At 32.1% G+C, this 19,147-nt stretch overlaps 2 protein-coding genes across 2 annotated transcripts; one reads left to right on the top strand and one right to left on the bottom strand.

Moving 5' to 3' along the window:
• The first annotated feature begins 630 nt into the window (after window positions 1–630).
• LOC113383223 (U1 small nuclear ribonucleoprotein C-like) lies at window positions 631–1,209 on the top strand. The gene is given in 2 exon segments (XM_026621476.1): window positions 631–784; window positions 787–1,209. Coding segments are annotated over 2 exon segments (444 nt in total). The 5' UTR covers window positions 631–720; the 3' UTR covers window positions 1,167–1,209.
• A 215-nt stretch (window positions 1,210–1,424) lies between these two features.
• LOC113383023 lies at window positions 1,425–18,898 on the bottom strand. Its single transcript, XM_026621274.1, is given in 7 exon segments — window positions 1,425–2,313; window positions 2,315–2,982; window positions 6,037–8,000; window positions 8,957–9,241; window positions 9,687–9,937; window positions 10,039–10,325; window positions 18,883–18,898. Coding segments are annotated over 7 exon segments (4,239 nt in total). The 3' UTR covers window positions 1,425–1,545.
• Window positions 18,899–19,147: the final 249 nt, after the last annotated feature.

The raw sequence follows: 19,147 nt of genomic DNA, 5'->3' as shown, positions 1-19,147 counted from the left end.
CATATAAAAGAAATCAGCTTTATCGATAATGTTTGATTTACGTCTGTCAAATCGATCGTTCGCTTATTTTCGATCAAAACGATAACAAGTGCGACAGGCAGCAGGGACTCTAACCAGCTCTAACTAAAATCGCGAAACAGACATTGGTTCGGAGCATAGATAAAGAAGAGATCTGCAACCCACATCACCTCACCTCAACTTGACAGTTAAACATGAGTTAAACATTATCTTTGGCTTTTACCTATGTTACTCTTCTTTTATCTATGGTTTTATGACATCGACAGTAACCATGTCGCCAACATGAAAAATTTAATAAACAGAATCAACATAGTTGTTTTTATTATAAAACGATAATATTCTAATGAATAATACAGGTAATAAAGGTAATAAATAATTTTTACAGGTAATTAACAGGTGATAAAAAAACAATCACGATCGTTAAGATTTAGTTTTTATGTGACACGCAGCGCCGCCAGTCGCCTCATGCGCAAAACTAAACGCTAGTATCTAGTATTCATCAAAGCGTATGTCTGTGGGTTTCGCTAACCTAATTGTGAAATGTCAGTTCGGTGAAAATATACACAAACAATTCGCAGTACAAGTGGAATATACTTCGTTCAAGTTAGCTTACTTAATTACTTTACTAATACTTCGGTTCAAGTTAGCTTACTTTTATTTTGTTATAAGTTATTTGGACGTATAAAAAAAGTTTTTTCCAAAATGCCTAAATATTACTGCGACTACTGCGATACATATCTAACGCATGACTCTCCGAGTGTTAGAAAAACCATTGCTCCGGCAGAAAGCATAAAGATAATGTGAAATTTTATTATCAAAAATGGATGGAAGAACAAGCACAGCATTTAATTGATGCTACTACAGCCGCGTATAAAGCGGGCAAAATAGCCCAAAATCCATTCGCTGCTAAACCAGGTGGTGTAGCCATTCCACCACCTAATATGGGACCCCCAAGACCTGGAATGATCCCACCTGGTATGCCCCCACATGGCCCAGGACCCATGCCACCTATGATGATGGGTATGCCACCGATGATGGGAATGAGGCCACCTATGGGTATGCCCCCAATTGGACCACCGATGATAGGACCCATGGGACCTATTCCGATGCGTCAGCCTATGATGAACGGATCTCAGACTAAAAGCTAAGAGTCAAAATGGAACTAGTGTTATCAAATAGGATTTAAGGAAAAGACCATTTAATATAATTTAATGAAATGATATTGTAATGTATAATGCTTATTTACATACATATATTAAATATATTAAGTACATTTATAAATATATTACTTTTTATTTCAAGGCCTTTTGATTAATGGCAATTATTTGATGAATCGAGCATAAATATTACAAATTGATATTGATATAAAATTACAAAAGTTTTCATGTCTAATAGTTGAATATAATAATTAACCATTGTTTCACATTATAAATAAAATATACAATTTACATAGTAGTTAGCCTGTTACAATTTGTATAATAACTAGACATTCTATAACTTAGTTCTATACACAAACAAAAATGTGTCTCAAAGAGCAGTTTCTAAAGTTGGAGATGGCGGTTTAGGTATTTCACTCTTTCTGATGCTTTGTCCCCCTGTTGTGATTCCTGTATAGTGACCGTTTTTAAATTGTGCGGTTATTTGTAATTGGCTTGTATTATTAGAGGCTAAAAATTGGGCTCTTTGTGATTGCAATAATTGGCTCCTTGAAATATTTGAAGTCATCCTAGGATTTTTTATTAACTCAGACTTCATGAAATTGTTTTCTTCTATTTTTAAAAATAAGTTTTCTTTTAATTTTGAACCAGAAACTTTATCTATGGAATTACTTTGCTTACTTGGCGATGAGTCAGATTCTTTGATAGGGCAGAGACTAGGATAAGCCAATATCGGCCCAGGCCTGATTGCAGGTATAGAGCTTGGCAATGGGATAGGTTTTAATGATACTTTGGCCAATTCACTTGATAGACATGGGTTATCTTCTTCCGCACAAACTTCCTGAATAGGAGATGACAAAATATCAGAACGAGGGTGAGAAAAACGCCAAGTACTTTTTGGGGAAGTCATTTTTGATGTATTTCTTTGTAAAGAATCTTTATTTGTTGCTGAAGAAAACGTATTGAAACTTTGTTTATTAATCATTTTACGTCCACCAAAGGATTTTGGAGATGAGCTTAAATCTAAAATATTAATAGGACTAGAAACACCTGATGCTTCTTTCTTCTCTCTATCCAATTTCAGTTGCTCCACTGCAGATATTTTTTTGTTTGTGAAACAGGTACTGATTTTGAGCTGTGCTGAAGAAGTATTTTTTGAAATCTAATCTTGAAGTTTTTGGCGTTGGTCCTAACCTATCAATGCAAGCCCAACTTTGTCGTTGACCAGGTTGATTCATTAAAGAACCCGATTTAAGGTCACTTATAGATCCTTTTGCTTTATCATTAACAGCCCAGCTGTTTCTAGATCTGGATTCTAAATCGCGTGAGGGGGAACTAACATCTCCTTTAAGGTTCAATTTCTTTTTACTTTTATGTATTACTGCATATAACTCTTCATTTGTCATTGTTGATTTTTTGTTTGCGGATATGATTTGAGTATCTGCTTCTGATCTCGAAGGAGTTGATGATTGAAAAGTTCCAATATTTCTAGGATCTATAGGTGAAATTTTTACATCTGGTCTACAAATTAGATTATCATGTTTACTGTTTCCTGCTACAATTGGGAAAAACTTATCAGTTATATCATTTTTCATATTAAAACTTTCTGAACTTCTCATTTGATTATTATCTTCTTTTAGTTGCAATTCTGGGGTCAGACATCTCATAGGTACAGGCACAAATTCCTTAGATGATTTTTTCATTTGAAGGGTCCAATATGCTGGATTTTTCCTTTGGAAATGAGATTGATTCGCTGTTGTCAAACTATCTTTAATGGCATTCTTTGCATTAGACGAAAGTGCTGATTCTGAAAATATTAACACAAGTGAATAAGCATTATGAATAACAAAATTAATGTAATATGAAGGGAAATATTTCTATAGCAATATTTTTAAAACATTTATACACTCCACAATTCTACTAATTCCAATGACTTGTAATTCATACTATTGATAAGACATTTTTTAAATGTTTTCGTTCATAATCCCTGTATTATAATTTCAATTAAGGAGGTATTCTGGTCTAAAGGCATAAAATTTATGCAATTTTGAACAGCAGTAAAAAAATAGGCAAACAATATTTTTTGTACAAGTTATTATTATTTTGTAAATATATAAAAAAAATTTTAATAGTCTAATTTTTATTGGCAATGAAGTGGGTTTTAATAAAGAAAATAAATTAAATTTTGAAAAATCCTCTTGTACATATATTCCTGAACAGGTAAACTTTGAAAATACCGAAAAAAAACAAAATTGATTTTTTTTTAAAATTCTGGACCAGAATACCCCCTTAATAAAAAAAAAAAATAATATCAGAAACAAGTTTCAAATGATATTGGAATTAAAATGGAATAATGATTCACATAATTATTTGAGTTACCTTATTGCAAAGCAAACAATCACAATGGGATGCTAAAATAAAGTATCATGCATAAAATAAAGCACATTTGTTAATTTCTCAACAATTATATTACAAATGAAAAGAACGAAGAAAACATAACAAATAAACAAAAAATCTGTACTATACAGGTCAGGCAGTATGGTTCAATATTATATACATGCACTACAAAATTTCACAAATTACTATAATAATAATAAGTCATGTATTCTTTTTTATCAATATATGAAAGATTGAAAAATATATATTACTTACGTACAATTCATCAAATAAAATTTGTGAAATTATCCAAGTTTATTAATCATTTTATCCATTCATTCGAAATAACTTATATGTGACAAAAAGTAATACTTAATGAATGTGGACGGCAACATATTAATTTAAAAAAAGATTATATTACGATTAAATCTCGTATGTTAGTTCTGCTGTGTTACTTTCTTGTTAATACAATAACCACAACATATAAATGATTTTTGCAAAAAATGATAAACATTTGTAATTATGAATCACAATGAAATGTTAATTAGAAGTGCGCAGAAGCTTTTGATGAGTGAGTTTTATAGTGCAAAATATATATTGAAACATTCACAAAATCAGCTATACCTAAAAAGTGCTTAAAAAAGTGAAACCAAAACATTCAGTACCTTATTAATTAAACTTGCCTTGAAATATAGCTATGCTAAAATTTCTTACTCAAAACTAATTAACAGCTTTATATTTAGAATCAATTTAATATCATAGCTATATTTTCTTAAATGTTAAATAAAACTATTAATGATTCTGCTCAATTCATTTCTTATGTAGTTTCAAGTAGTTGCTATTATTGTTGCACAAATATTAATCAAAAATAACCATTAACACACACATTACTTGATTCTACAATGGAAATTGATCAATTAAAATAAATTATTTATTCCAAAAACAAAAACATGCATGTACCATCCAACAAACAACTGATGAGCATTGATTTACTATTTCACAAAAAATTATAACTCTGAAATAAGCGCTTATAAAATTAAACCAGTATTTTAAATAAATGAACAGAAGAGTAGAAATATATTTTATAACACACGATTACTTTTACGATTGAAATTAAAGATTTATCCATAAATGTTTGTTCTATTATTTGCTCATTTGAAAAAAAAAAAATGTACAAAATGATAATCATATTGTTATAAAATAAAAGTTTAAATATAAAACATCAAGGTAGGAATAATAAATTTAAATCGAATAATCAGAAATCAAAAATTTAAAACTATACAAACAAAAATTCTAACTTTTAGGAACTGAAAAAACTAAAAAAATTAATAAGATCTAGAAATTTTATAAATAAAAACATTTGCGTAAACTATTTTATTTTCTATAACGCAAAAGTAAAAAAAATCATATTAACTAATTAAATCATTTTTAATGACTATCTTTTCTTTTTTATAGTCATGTTGCCTATTTGTACATATTGGTTTCATATAAAATAATAAATACATAAAATATTTACAAATATAATACAATGTGCATTGTGTAAAACCTGCAAGGCAAATTCTTTGTGAATTATCGGTGCATTTAACATCTAAAGCATGCAACATATACAATATTAATCAAACATTTCATTCAAATATTAAACGAATTATATTTTTTATATTAAAAAAAATATTTACATTATATTTACTTGGAATTAGAGGTGGTTTCAGTTTTCAGTAAAATATCTTCTATATGATTTTTAAAAATTAATATGGCGTTGAGACTTGGCCTTAATTTAATAGTAATTTAAATTTTTACATGCAAAGTAAATTAAAATGAATGTATTAATGTTATAAGAGGGATAACGTTTGCATTATTTAAAATAAATTCTAATAAAACTGGCAGATAATGTATTTATTGCTCTTTAAACCTGGCGTTGTCAATTTGTTCAATCCATAGATTTTGTATTATAAATTATAGTCATTGTAGCTTGCAAACTTAATAAATGTACGATAGTTTCAAAGCAATAAAATTATTTGTTCTCGATGTCTTTTAATAAATACTATTAATTCTTATAAACGATTCTACGGGCATTGCGATAGTAAATGAATATATAAATGATATTTTAGTAAAAATAAATAAATTAAAGTCCATCATGGCAGATACTACCAAATTTCAGTATCCAGGTCTAGATTTGTGCTACTGAGAATTCGCGCGCGGTGTTCTAACCTATCTGCGGGTAACGTTACCTTTCCGCACGGAAATAAATTTTCTGGAGGACGCGTTAGAGGCTCGGGCGGATTTAAAATTACAGGAGTACGATTCACCTTAGGCAGTTGATACTTGCCGTAAGACTTTGGCGAAACGCTTGCTGGGTAATTGATACGCTCCCGCCACAATTCTGCGGCGATTTCATTCGCAAAGCGATCGATTGCCCTGTCAGTAATTGGCGCTAGCCGCCGATTCGCATTCAGATAACTCGCTGTGCGATTTATTTTACGCTTACCTATCGTTCTAGTAGGATCACAATCCTGAATGTTGACGTACGCTCCAGTTTGATTTGCAGATGGAATCCTCGTCGTAGGAGCGATGATAGGATGAACTCGTTCCGCTGGTTCTCCCGCTCGGACCACGAGCTTACCGGTGCCTGGTGATTCTTTAGCCGTCTTCACACACGGTCCTGGTTCGAATGTGCTATGCTGCTTGTTGCGCTTAAGACTATTACTCGAGTACACGACGCGTCCTTCGCAATCGACGGTGACACGAGCGCCCTGTCCCGCCACGCGTCTGCGCTCTAGAGACGATGCGCTGGACGCGCTATCAATCGATTTGCTATTTGAAGGCAAAATTCGCGGCAATTCATCTAAACTGACGTATTCTGATGTGGAAAAACTTGAGTTCTGCTCGATTGGTTTTGTTGCTTTCTCGTTATTATTCCGCACATCTGCAATTGTAACGTATTCGCCTCCATCAGTCATGTCCAACTTAGTTGCCACGGGGGATTTTTTCAAATGTGGCAACACTCCTCGAATCTTACCCCATAGGGGCGATTTTTTCAGAGCTGATAAAGTGGTGGTTCGCACGCTCTCATGTGAAGTTCGCGTAGGCGTTTGAACGGTTTCGACAGTCGCGTAGCCCGTTTCGCGATCAACGTTAATCAGCTGAATTTTCGAAGTTCCAGGAATTGTATTCATAACGACATGCTTTGATGATGTTTCTCGTTTCGATGAAGAATTATCACTTTGTTCTCCTTCGTCGTCGCTATGAGGTGGAGTTATAGCGCACATAGATGGAATGCGACTTGAATTAATTGCTGTTTTCGCCCTTATCCGCTCTGCTCTATCAGCACCCTCTACGTCTGAGCTTTCCGAAAATTCTGAAGAAAATTCAGAACATCCATTGGGACTAGCCGCTGATTCGATTGGTGAAGAAGATGTATTGTGTCCACTATCGGGACTTTCCGCGCCTTTGTTTTTCTCCAGTGCCAAGAGTGGTAAACTGGGTTCTTTTTTGAGTAGAATACCATTTCGTTTTATTGTACCACAACGATCTAAAGTACCACTTATATTGCTACTGCTTGACCCGCTTCTGTCCAATTTAGTCAGCGAGCTTTTGCGCTCTGGTACTGCAGGCCCTACCATTAAACTTCTATCGCTACCGGAAGCTCGCAAAGTAGTACAAACTGTTCCTGCTGAACTTGTAGTAGTCGAAGTCGATCCTCTACCAAATAATTCGTATTCGCTTTCTCCAGTGGTGTGCAATGCATTAGAACAGTGAAGAGGAGTCACCGGCATAGTTGCATCTTCTTCCCTGAGCGTTTTCAAACCACTGTCAACGTGGAATGAAGTGTAATATCCTTCCGTGTCACAAGAATAGGCCGAACTTGTCTCATCATCGATGTGAGAGGCCAAATCAGGTGTCAGCGTTCCTTCGCTACATGAAGCAGAAGTATCAGCAAACCTTCTGCGACTTCCAACTGAGCCTGGTGTCATTCCAGAGGAACCAGAAATTGTAGGAGTGGACCTAGGCTGGGTCGTAGTGGTTTCGGATCCTATAGAAGCTCGCCCGCTTTCGGAACTAGCGCTCCAATTTCCGCTCGAAGAATGAGGTTCATCTCTGTTTCTTCGCTGCGTTGTAGGATCTCTTAATCTCACCACCGCCACCGCAGAAGATTTATCCGACGAAGATGAATACTTTCTCTGGTGTTGATGCTGGAACTCGTTTGGTTCATGGTCAGCCCGTGTTTCTTGGAGATTAACATTTTCAATCTCGGAAACTTTGGCGTCAGATGATCGTAAATTCGTTAACTTCAGACGTGATTTACCCCATTGTCTGATCAATGCGCTGAAGTGCGAACGCTTTGTTGTTGACTTCAAAGGATCACCGGAATGACTTCGGCTGGAACGATCGGGAGACGTGATCTGAGGGACGGTTGAGGCAATTTCGATCGCATCCGGGTTGCTGTGTTCGCTAAAAATAAAACGGTTAAGGTATTGTGTTATTAGAAAATGACGGCATCAATAAAAAAATAACTACTTCAAAACTACTTGTAAATTTATGAATATGATATTAAATATAAATATTTACATTTCGGCCTTTGTGAAAATGTTTAAAGAACTTCTTTTACCTCTTTGCCAATCATTAATGTTACGTTTCGCTGACAATTATTCATTCGATCAAATCTTGAATTTTGCAAATCAAACATTTACAAGAATAATACTGCTGACAACTAGAATTTGAGTGCGCCAATGTTCGATTAATAGTTTAATATTTATTCAGAGACTAAAGTAATTTAGAATCAATTCTCCAGCAGTTTGAGAAAAGTTTGTGGCGATAATTATTTTTGTTAGTATCGATCATGCGATATTCGCGAAAAATCACGAACAAAAAAAAGTTCAAGAAAAAATTCGTTAACGAACGTATATTTATGTTATTGTTAATATTATGAATTAAAACATCAATAATTAATACTTGGCGTGCAAACTTTTATTGAGAAATGATGCTTCGTGAACTCAGTAATTCTACCGATTAAAGAATAGATATAGAAAATACTAGGTAATCCCGTTATAATGAATTCAAAATAACTGACAACGGAAATATTTTGTAGAATGATATTATTTTTTCAATGAGATTTCACGAGTTCACATTTCTGCTTTTTAAGTTAATTTCGACAATATTAACCACGCTGTTAAAAACACTTAACTTTATGTTTCATGAATATATACAAAATGATGATGTGTATATGTATATAATTGTTGTTTGCCAATAAAAAATCTAGAGAATAACCGAAACATAATAAATTCAAACTATAATAATGACTAACAATGCAAGGTTATTTACTGGCATATATACATATGAAAAACATACGTTTTTTCAAAGTAGCCCTAAGTAATTTATGTTAATCCTGTAATAAAAGTTTCATTTACCCATTAACAGCTTGCTGTATCTCCTGTCGATCTGTGCCTGCTATCGTGTTCCTTCTTTTCCCTCTGGGTTTCCTTGGTCTTGATGATCGTCTTCGAATAGTTCCCGATGGTAGGTCACCCTCACCCGAAGCGGTGGTAGTACTACCACCAGCATTCGATGGTCCAGCTGTGTTGGCCGCGCTGGAACTGGCGGTAGATGATGTACCAATTGCGGTTCGCCTGTACCGAGACATGCGATCGAATCGTCGTCCAGTCACATCGACAGCGACAACAACGGCTGGGAACCTAAGGTTATCAAAATTTCATTAATATGCCAAAAATAAAACTAACAATACAAAAATATCGAGATAATTACTACTCATAGTACTATAGTGGGAGTTCATTAATGAGTAAAATGATTAGACTTAATATTGAAATTGAATGATTACTTAATAATAAAGTTAAGCGGTGTTCAACATTTTCTACAACTGGAAGATCATACTAAGTCTATAGTCGCTCAACTTCTTGAGGCACCAGTATGAAGAATGCTGGAAAGGACGATGCCAAATACTTAAGGCGTTTACTCTACTACATCTTTGGAGAACTGTGCTGAATTGGTGAAGAGATCGTTGGAGAGATAATAGACACTGAAGTTTAGCACAATATATTGTGAATGAATGGAACTAAATAGTTCATAGGATGTCCTGGTTATTGATGTTAAAAAACAATAAATCTGTCTCCATCCACTTACTTCAAAGCGACTGCCTGCAATTGCTCTTCGGGGGATGGTAATTTATGATCAATAGGTTGATCATCGTCAGATATAACTGCGTCTACATCATCTCTAGTCGGCGAACTTCCAGAAGCATCATTATATGTCCAAGACATAGTCTGAGTTTGATTTAAACTGCTGTGAAGGCGGCTCACGCAATCAGGAGCAACTGTCACATCTCCTAGAGCTTCCGATGAGGTCCAACGGCGAAGTTCTACTATTGCAGCAGGCTAATAGATAATAAAATATAAATAAAAATAGAAAGAATTATAAGAATAGAAGTGAAATAACCTTATCATCATTATAAAGTTTTAGATTTTGATCTACTAACCAATCTGGTTTCGATTTCAGAGTCAATTTTTCCAGCCTGTCTTCTTCTTCTAGCTCCCAAAACCGGAGTGCATAGTAGCAAACTATCAAGTGGGAATGCCTGTCTTCGCGATTCATTTTCTGCTGCTAAATTCAATAACGCAGGAGGTGTTTTTGCCGCAGATTCGTATAAAGCCCTTAGTGCATTTGGTCTGGTTTCGGCCGTAAACAAGGATGTTTCTATCGCTTGTTTTGCTCGAAATTGGCGGTCAAAAGAACGGGCGGCGAATGTGCAAATGTCACTGACGGCTGAAAAAAAAATTAGTGATGTAAATTTCAAAAATATTTGAGTAGTACATTTGAAAGGATAACATGCCTATTGTGGGAAAAATAGAAATGTTGTGATAATGGCTATGTTACGGGCCAAATTTCATATGAGTTGGCAGTAACAACGATCCGGCGTTTTACACACCTTTAATTATTTAAATCTATATAGCATTTTATAAATAATTTATACAATTCAAATTTAAATGACTCATTTTGAAGCCAAATATACCTGCTGAAAAATCTATTTCTCATATGTAGTAGATTTAACATAATAATTAACAAAAAGCTTTTAAATTAACGTGTTACATTTTACAGATCTGTAATGAATTCTACAACTGAGCTCGAAAACGTTTTTTTAATGCACATGTGCTCTCGACTAGAATTCGTCGAATGTTCCCACAATAGTAATGAGTTTTTTTTAATAATAACAATAATATATATGTAATGTGTGAAATTCATAAAAAAATATAAACTCTAATAAAATTCTTTGATATTTGATGCTCGCAAGTGTTTATAGAGAGCAATGTCGGTAATAGACAAATGTTGCTTTGCTATCGAATATTAAGTAAATAGTTAAAAAATTATTGATATCCATAAATATAATAATATTATAATAATACAGAATTTTAAGCAAACTTTCTTATGATTTGAGCAAAAATTTATTCAAAAGACTTTGCTTAACACATGCGATTATATGCAATGATCTTCAAAAATTTTGCTTGATCTAGTAAATTATCTATTATAAGATAGTCTAATAATAATGCTTATAACTAATTGTTTAATAAGATTAGAATTCTTATTACACCTAAAGAGTATTTCTATCTGTAATTTCTATCAATGGTTGTGATCTCGAATTGTAAAAGTCTAGTTCCTAGTTTTCCGAATAAATCGGTAGATATCAGTGTTATAAACTTACAAGAAGCTCTAATTTCAAAACAAGATATTATAATTAAAATAGAAACTCGGATAAAATAAAATGTTATGATAATGCTATGTTACGGGTCTATACTCGTGTGAGTTGGTATTACCAAACTCTGTACTTGCTAGCATAAAACCTAACCTACAAAACGCACAAACATAAAATAATAATTTTATCATAAGTGAAACTGACTTTTCATTGATAACATATGGATGAAGTTACATTTTATGTGTAAAACACCTAATCACACATAGTCTAAGAGCCAGTGAACTATTTGACTAACCTGTTTTCACAAAGCCAGAAATTTTTTTAATGATATTTTATTATCGGCCCATTAAGAAACTACCATTCTGGCAGTCATTCCGCGGTTGCGTCATCATCCCTTCAATTAGTGAAAATGTAAAAAAAACTGTTTTTATAACTTGCTCGCACAAGGCTCAAATTTTGAGGGTGTCTTCTTTTAACTGTTCAGAAAGCATATGTGAAAAGCCAGCCCATTCTGACGGTTGCAAGGGTCTGCCAGACGAGTACATAATAGTCACGACGCGCAAGGGTGTGGGCGCATTGCCATACATAATTGACTAATACCCTTGTATTTGAATAATTAATACGCCATTTTAAAGGTTATTTGAAAACATCCGTTATACCAAACTTCAACTTTGTATCTCACCTTATGGCCGAGATATCATTGAAAATATGCCAAAGTGGCCCCTTTTTCAAACTCAATTTTTGGCGTAACCATAAAAGATATCGAAAAAAAAATTACGTGATTCTACTCATATTGGCTTAATCACATAATGTATAGTAATATATGCTAAATAATCCTTTATTATTAGCTAAAAAGGATAAAATAATTTTTCAATTAATGTTTTCGGATAGTGCGTTTTGTTTAATTACTTTATTATTAGCGTTATTTAAAAGCTTATTGTTTTCTCTTTTAGTACTGCAAATATGGTTTAAATCAAATTTGTGGAACACATTGAAAAATTGAAGAAACCAGAACCAGTACACCCGCGCGTAACGCATCGCACATCCGACCGAACGAATTCTATGCTGGCTACTTTAGCGTTACGCGCGGGTTGTACTGGTTCTGGTTTCTTCAATTTTTCAATGTGTTCCACAAATTTGATTTAAACCATATTTGCAGTACTAAAAGAGAAAACAATAAGCTTTAAATAACGCTAATAATAAAGTAATTAAACAAAACGCACTATCCGAAAACATTAATTGAAAAATTATTTTATCCTTTTTAGCTAATAATAAAGGATTATTTAGCATATATTACTATACATTATGTGATTTAAGCCAATATGAGTAGAATCACGTAATTTTTTTTTCGATATCTTTTATGGTTACGCCAAAAATTGAGTTTGAAAAAGGGGCCACTTTGGCATATTTTCAATGATATCTCGGCCATAAGGTGAGATACAAAGTTGAAGTTTGGTATAACGGATGTTTTCAAAATAACCTTTAAAATGGCGTATTAATTATTCAAATACAAGGGTATTAGTCAATTATGTATGGCAATGCGCCCACACCCTTGCGCGTCGTGACTATTATGTACTCGTCTGGCAGACCCTTGCAACCGTCAGAATGGGCTGGCTTTTTACATATGCTTTCTGAACAGTTAAAAGAAGACACCCTCAAAATTTGAGCCTTGTGCGAGCAAGTTATAAAAACAGTTTTTTTTACATTTTCACTAATTGAAGGGATGATGACGCAACCGCGGAATGACTGCCAGAATGGTAGTTTCTTAATGGGCCGATAATAAAATATCATTAAAAAAATTTCTGGCTTTGTGAAAACAGGTTAGTCAAATAGTTCACTGGCTCTTAGACTAACAGCTTTTATTTAGTAAAATCCCTTCAAAATTAAACAAAAAGATGTTGGATCTGTTTCCCCCTGGCTACCATGCCTATGGAGATGGTAATTTAATATTAATAATTAAATAAAATAAAAACATATCTTGGTGACAGATATCTTTGAATATTTGACAGGAACAAAACGGCAAAAACTTTGTTAAAAATCTGTGGATAGATATCTTTGAATATTTGACAATGAGTTAACTGAGAATTTTACTGAGCATAGTTCGATATTTGTTTCTTTGATATATGTTATATGTTGTCGGGAATTTAATTTAATTTAGACAGTATATTTACTGAAAGCCAAATTGCACCTTTGTGCTCTGCCCTACCCTATATCAATTTCTTTAATTAGATCAGTTATCTTTCATAAGAACAAAATTTGCAGAAACTCTATAAAATTAACTCATGCAATATTGTCTCATTCTTATAACAGATCCGGTTATATGCAACGATCTATGTTTATAGTAATATCTATAAAATCTAGAAACCCGTTTAAAGCATAAAAATAAATCTTCTTTATAAAACATAAATACTATCTGTGTCTTCATCAGTTTTCTGTCGTATTATCTAGATAACCAAAACAACGTTTTCTTAACTACTTACGACATTCTTATTGCAACTTATTGCACATAACATGTAAACGCTGTTTCACGAATTATTCTACGATAAAATCGGTTTCGAAATAGCTTAAGACATGGATATCACGATTATAATTTTAAATCATGAGTTTAAAATTAAAAAAGAATACTAACAAAAATCCATCATAGAAAGTTGAAATGAAAATGGCCACTTATCTTTGCCAAAAACTTACCAACATGCCCAATGAGGGCGACACAACAAGTGTATTTACAACAAAATTTTAATTACTATAAATCAAATTTTTAGTTTAAATAAGATGTATCACCATTGTTCATCCACTCATCCATTTAGTTATACCTATACGTTTCAACTAGTTACGCAACTTGTTGAAGTTAAAAGTGATACATCTGATATAAATTAAAATTAAACAAAATTTAATGCAAAGTGTTATTTTTAAATTTAATTAAACTTTTTCGTAAAAACATTATTCGTTATTCCATCGGTTCAGAATCTTCCGAGCAATATTCTGTATATAATTCTGTGTGAACATAGAGAGACAGTCATTGAATAAAACGCTACTGAATAACCACAGATGTAAATATAGATTAAAAGCCGAGCCGCTATTAAACGAGACGAAAGTAAAACCAAGATAATTGATGACTTAAATAATATAAAAGTCCGAGAGGCTACGACATTTTATCCTTTGCTTCACATATTGCCTATGATCAATTCACTTTTTAACTTCCCGTAGAGCAAGTTATAGTAATCACAAAAAAATCGAAAATGAAAATTTTGTATATATCTTTACGTTTCAAAACCTTCTGAACATTTTGGCATACCTTAGAAAAAATGGATGTATGTGTGTGTGTTTGCGTGTGTGTGTGTGTGTGTGTGTGATGTGCGTGTAAAAACATTCGATTCGTATTGATAAGGAGACGTGCTGATTAATTTTTGGCGAAGGCAGGTCTAGCCCTTCGGAACGGCAAGAAGGGACAAGAAGTGCCAAAAACGGTAACTCAGTTTTTAAGAGAACCGAGCATCCGATTAAATTTGAGATGCTGAGATGAGATTTGAGAACTGATTAAATTTTCATGAAAGCAGGTCTAGCAGGTTTCGGCACTGTACAAATTTTAAGTAAATCGGCCCAGTAGATGTAGAGAAATCGTGGGAATCGTATCAAAAAAGAGAGTAGTCAAACAGCTAAAATTATACAAATTTTGTGAAATCCCCTTGTACACATAGTCTTGAACAGTTTGAAATATGCGAAAAAAATGATTTTTAGTATATTTGACAATCACAGTTAACTGGTTGATATCCCTAGTCCCTGATAAAATTCATTGTATATATTCGACTCGATAATTGAATAATCTATTAAATTTTGTTCTCACATAATTCTCCAATAATTAATCTGTCAACTGGTTCTCTGTTTACTTTTTGCAGTCTCCTAAATGAATTTCCTTGGATTATTTTTAGCTAGACTCGGAGATGCACTTGAAATTAGCTAGACACATAGCGCTGAGGTCAAGCACATGATCTTCGTCTGTCAAATTTAATCCAGTCATTTCTAAACATTTACGAATACAGTGAATAAATATTTATTAAATCGTTATACTTGTACGAGATCGATTTCTTTAAAATACAACATAATTGGTATGTTATTAGACACTGCTATACGATGCAGCAAGTCGCCCAAGTATTTATTAGAGAACATTCTAATTATTAGAAGTAAAAATTTCGATTACAAATTATAAATCTCAATGGTTTGAGACTCACAAATTAAAACTTTGACTAATTTTTATAATTAAATCATTGCTCATAGGCCTATAATAGTTTATACTGTTGGGTATTACTATGAACTCTGCATGCATAGTTTCATCAAAATCCCATAAATTTAAACCTGAGGTTGTCCTTGTGAGAGTGATGAATCTTGAAACAAAAGTCCACTCCTACACACAGGTTGCCATCAATCGAATGTCGAGGTTAATGAGTTAACTAATATAAAATTTATAATAAAACTTTAATCAAATACAGCTTTTTTCATCAATAAATTGTGGAAAATTCAGGAAAGCCTATAATAAAAAGTAATCCTTATTTTTTTCGTTGGCTCTATCCCATAGGTAGAGGTTGTTACAAAAGGATGATTGAAAAAACTCGATAACCCGTAGAGAGAGAAAACAATTTCTATTTAAATTATCGGAATTCCTTTCCAAAGTATTCAAGGTAAACTAAAAAACTCATTTAACCAAACATCAACCCTGACAGAGAATGATAGAGAGGTCGAATTGAATGTGTACGAAAGATAGTTCTTGTTTTAATATTAACCTTTATTCCTAAAGAATAGTTTACAAATTCTTAGGCTGACCGAATTTTCTTATTGAATTTGGGTTATATAATTCCTTCAGTAAATTGTTCAAAAAGCAAACTTAACTGTATTCCAATAAAAATTAATTTTATAACATTTACCACATTTTTTCGTAATAAGAATTTTTCTAACACTGCTATTATTATTAATTAACGTAGCAGTATAAAAACCAATAGATGCACGAGCACATAGTTTTATTTAAAGTATTACACCCAAATGTTATTAAAATAGAGACGCTCACTATTATGCTCCCATCGAAGCTAAAATCCAAGTAATAAACTTCTTTTACAACTTTTACAAGATCAGTACCGACACGTTCATTAATTCATTTATTATTTAGTTTCCGAACATTATGACAAAAATACTAAAAAAAAGTCTCAAGACGCGTGCTTTAACGAGTTCAGTGCACTTGTAAAGTAGTTAAACGTTTTTCAAGTCTTGGTATCAACCCATAAATATATTTAGAAGTGGAGAGATACGCTAGCAAGACTGTCGACTCCTTTTTTGAAAGAAAATAGTTCTTAAGTCCTCCTAAAGTCATTGCCCAAGCTTAAGAGACAAGTTTTCCGCATATTGCAATGTCGTGGTTATATTAGAAAGGTTTAATGACACTCTGGCTAAGGCTGGGTAATCATGATCGCCAGAGACATTGTGGCAACTTGTAAATTTAAAAATAAACTGAGCGATATGATTATATGATGAGTACAATATGCATTGATAAATCAATATTCGTTATTTGATCACAAATAAAAGTAATTTTATCCATCAACATAACTTAATATATATATATATATATATATATATATATATATATATATATATATATATTAATTGAAATGCTAACAACTGTAAAGTATATAACATTTTCTAGTATGCTTCAATAGCTATGACATTATTCAATAGTAATATTGTTAATTAATTTATAGTTTTACTACAAATCATTTTAATTATGAATAATACACCTTTGGATTATGAATAATACCTTTGATTTTTTTTCTAATTGAATTTGAACTGATTGATTTTTTTATAAACCGGCAATTATGAAATGCATTTTTGGATAGAAATACGGGCACACAAGACCTAAATGCATAGAAAATTCACATGATGATCTCGTTTTCTGATGATTCATTACATGAGACTGCTTTTAAAATTCATTATATAAATGAACTAATTTTAAAAGATGTCGAGTATTTTCTCTTCAAAGTCATATTACCTTTTAGTTTAAAAGCTCAAAAATAAAAATAAAAAAAACTGTATTCTGATGGAACATGAGTACAAGACCTAAGCGGTTATATACTTTTATTTTTCAGGAAGGATGCGCAGAAACGATGCAAAAACGAAAGCTGTAATTAAAATTACTACCCGGAAACAGGCGTGAAAATGTTTTATGGAGAATGTAAGAAGATAAACTCTTTTATTATGATTATTATTTTATTTGAAAAATAAAATGGTTTAAAAGAAATAATAAATAATTTAATTACGATCATTAGTTTATACAAGCAATTAACAAAAATGTCTTAATCTAATATGATCTCAATCTAATAGAAGACAATTTTTCTTATTGTGAACGAAAAGTATTTAATTTTTTTTCATTTGACATAAAATACAAAAACATTGCTTTTACATTTATTTTTATTATATTACTCAACGATGCATAAATATGTAAATATTATAACCCGTTGTTTTTAATCAGTGTTATGGTTTCATCACGACGTTTCAGAAAGGATTTATGTCAAAATCTGTAACATGTCATTCAAGAAAGCTAGTAATACTTATATAGAGAAAGATGAAACCAGATTTGTAATTTATACTACATGATCAGGAAAATGACATATAAAACAAACAGTAATAAAAGTACATAAAAAATTCCAGTGTATACATTCTCCTTTTATAATCTTGTTTACCCAATGCAAAATAATAAAGATAGTGCTGATCTTAATTTTTACTACCAACTAGCAATTTAATTAAGAATCTAAGTTACTATATGCATATGCTTTATAGCGCTATAAATTATTTTATATCTTCAGATTTGATGAAAATTCATTACGAGATACTTCATTGAATCTTCGAAGAAGATTTTTATTGCAGCGATCTGATATAAAGAATTAAGGCAAGTTTAAAGATAAAATAAGTTGATACTAAAACAACACGAGATACGATTTAATAGATTTAAATGCTTATAAAAGTAATGGACGTTGTAATAAAATTGATAAGTAGGAAAGGATATTATTATTATGGATGAAAGATGTATCTATGAACTTGAATCTTATGCATATGGTACTGAGAACAGTAGGAAATTATTATGACATCTTGTAAAAAGATGTATCGGCTTATATAAAAGAAAATTATCACTCAAAATTTGTGATATTAACTTGAAGGTTTAGGAATTCTATTCTAGAAAGTTAAAATTATTCCTATTTAGAGTACCAGAAATTAGTTGTCCGACGAAGCGCAGTTCAGCGGTCAAACACTCGTTACATAATCCCAGCAACAAAACTAGTTATTTCTGTTATAAAGTTTCTCTTCCACTAATTAATTATACAAGTTGAGCAAACTTTTTGAAATTGATGACTTCAGGCCATGGATGTACACTGCTTTGCTCAAACGTCACCATAAATTTTGATTAAATTCAGTACAATTGGATTAAACAATGATTAATAATTAGGTGAGCCACACATCATGGCCAACAAATAAATGGACAAAGACAAAGCTTTGTGGACTGTGATAGATAGTAATTAAAATATTTTTCTATCAATGGCTTATTGGTTTTAAGTTTTTGGTTTATGTACTTTTAAATCTTTGTAAGTTACTGACCTGCAAACACAGTCATCATAATTTCATTGCATTTTGTAAGCAATGATTTGTTTTTTTATTTTTTTTATTCCTACAAGTATTTCAATTTCTTTTCAACTAGCAAATGAGAATCAAAAGATTATACGTTGAGTATAAAATGCCTGATAGCAAATAAAACTAAAAACAAGAAAATAATAAGAATATAACTTGAATTCCCACGCAGTCGCACCTCAAGAATGTCTCACTAACAAATACTAGAAATCAAGTCGATATTATTGGAAGATTT

The sequence above is a fragment of the Ctenocephalides felis genome, unplaced genomic scaffold (assembly GCF_003426905.1).
Source record: "Ctenocephalides felis isolate EL2017-DRISC unplaced genomic scaffold, ASM342690v1 CF-g0.4_SCAFFOLD_03570, whole genome shotgun sequence".
NCBI classification, from domain to species: Eukaryota; Metazoa; Arthropoda; class Insecta; order Siphonaptera; family Pulicidae; genus Ctenocephalides; species Ctenocephalides felis.
The sequence above is the reverse complement of the archived record's forward strand: the minus strand, read 5'-3'. Positions and strand labels throughout refer to the sequence as shown.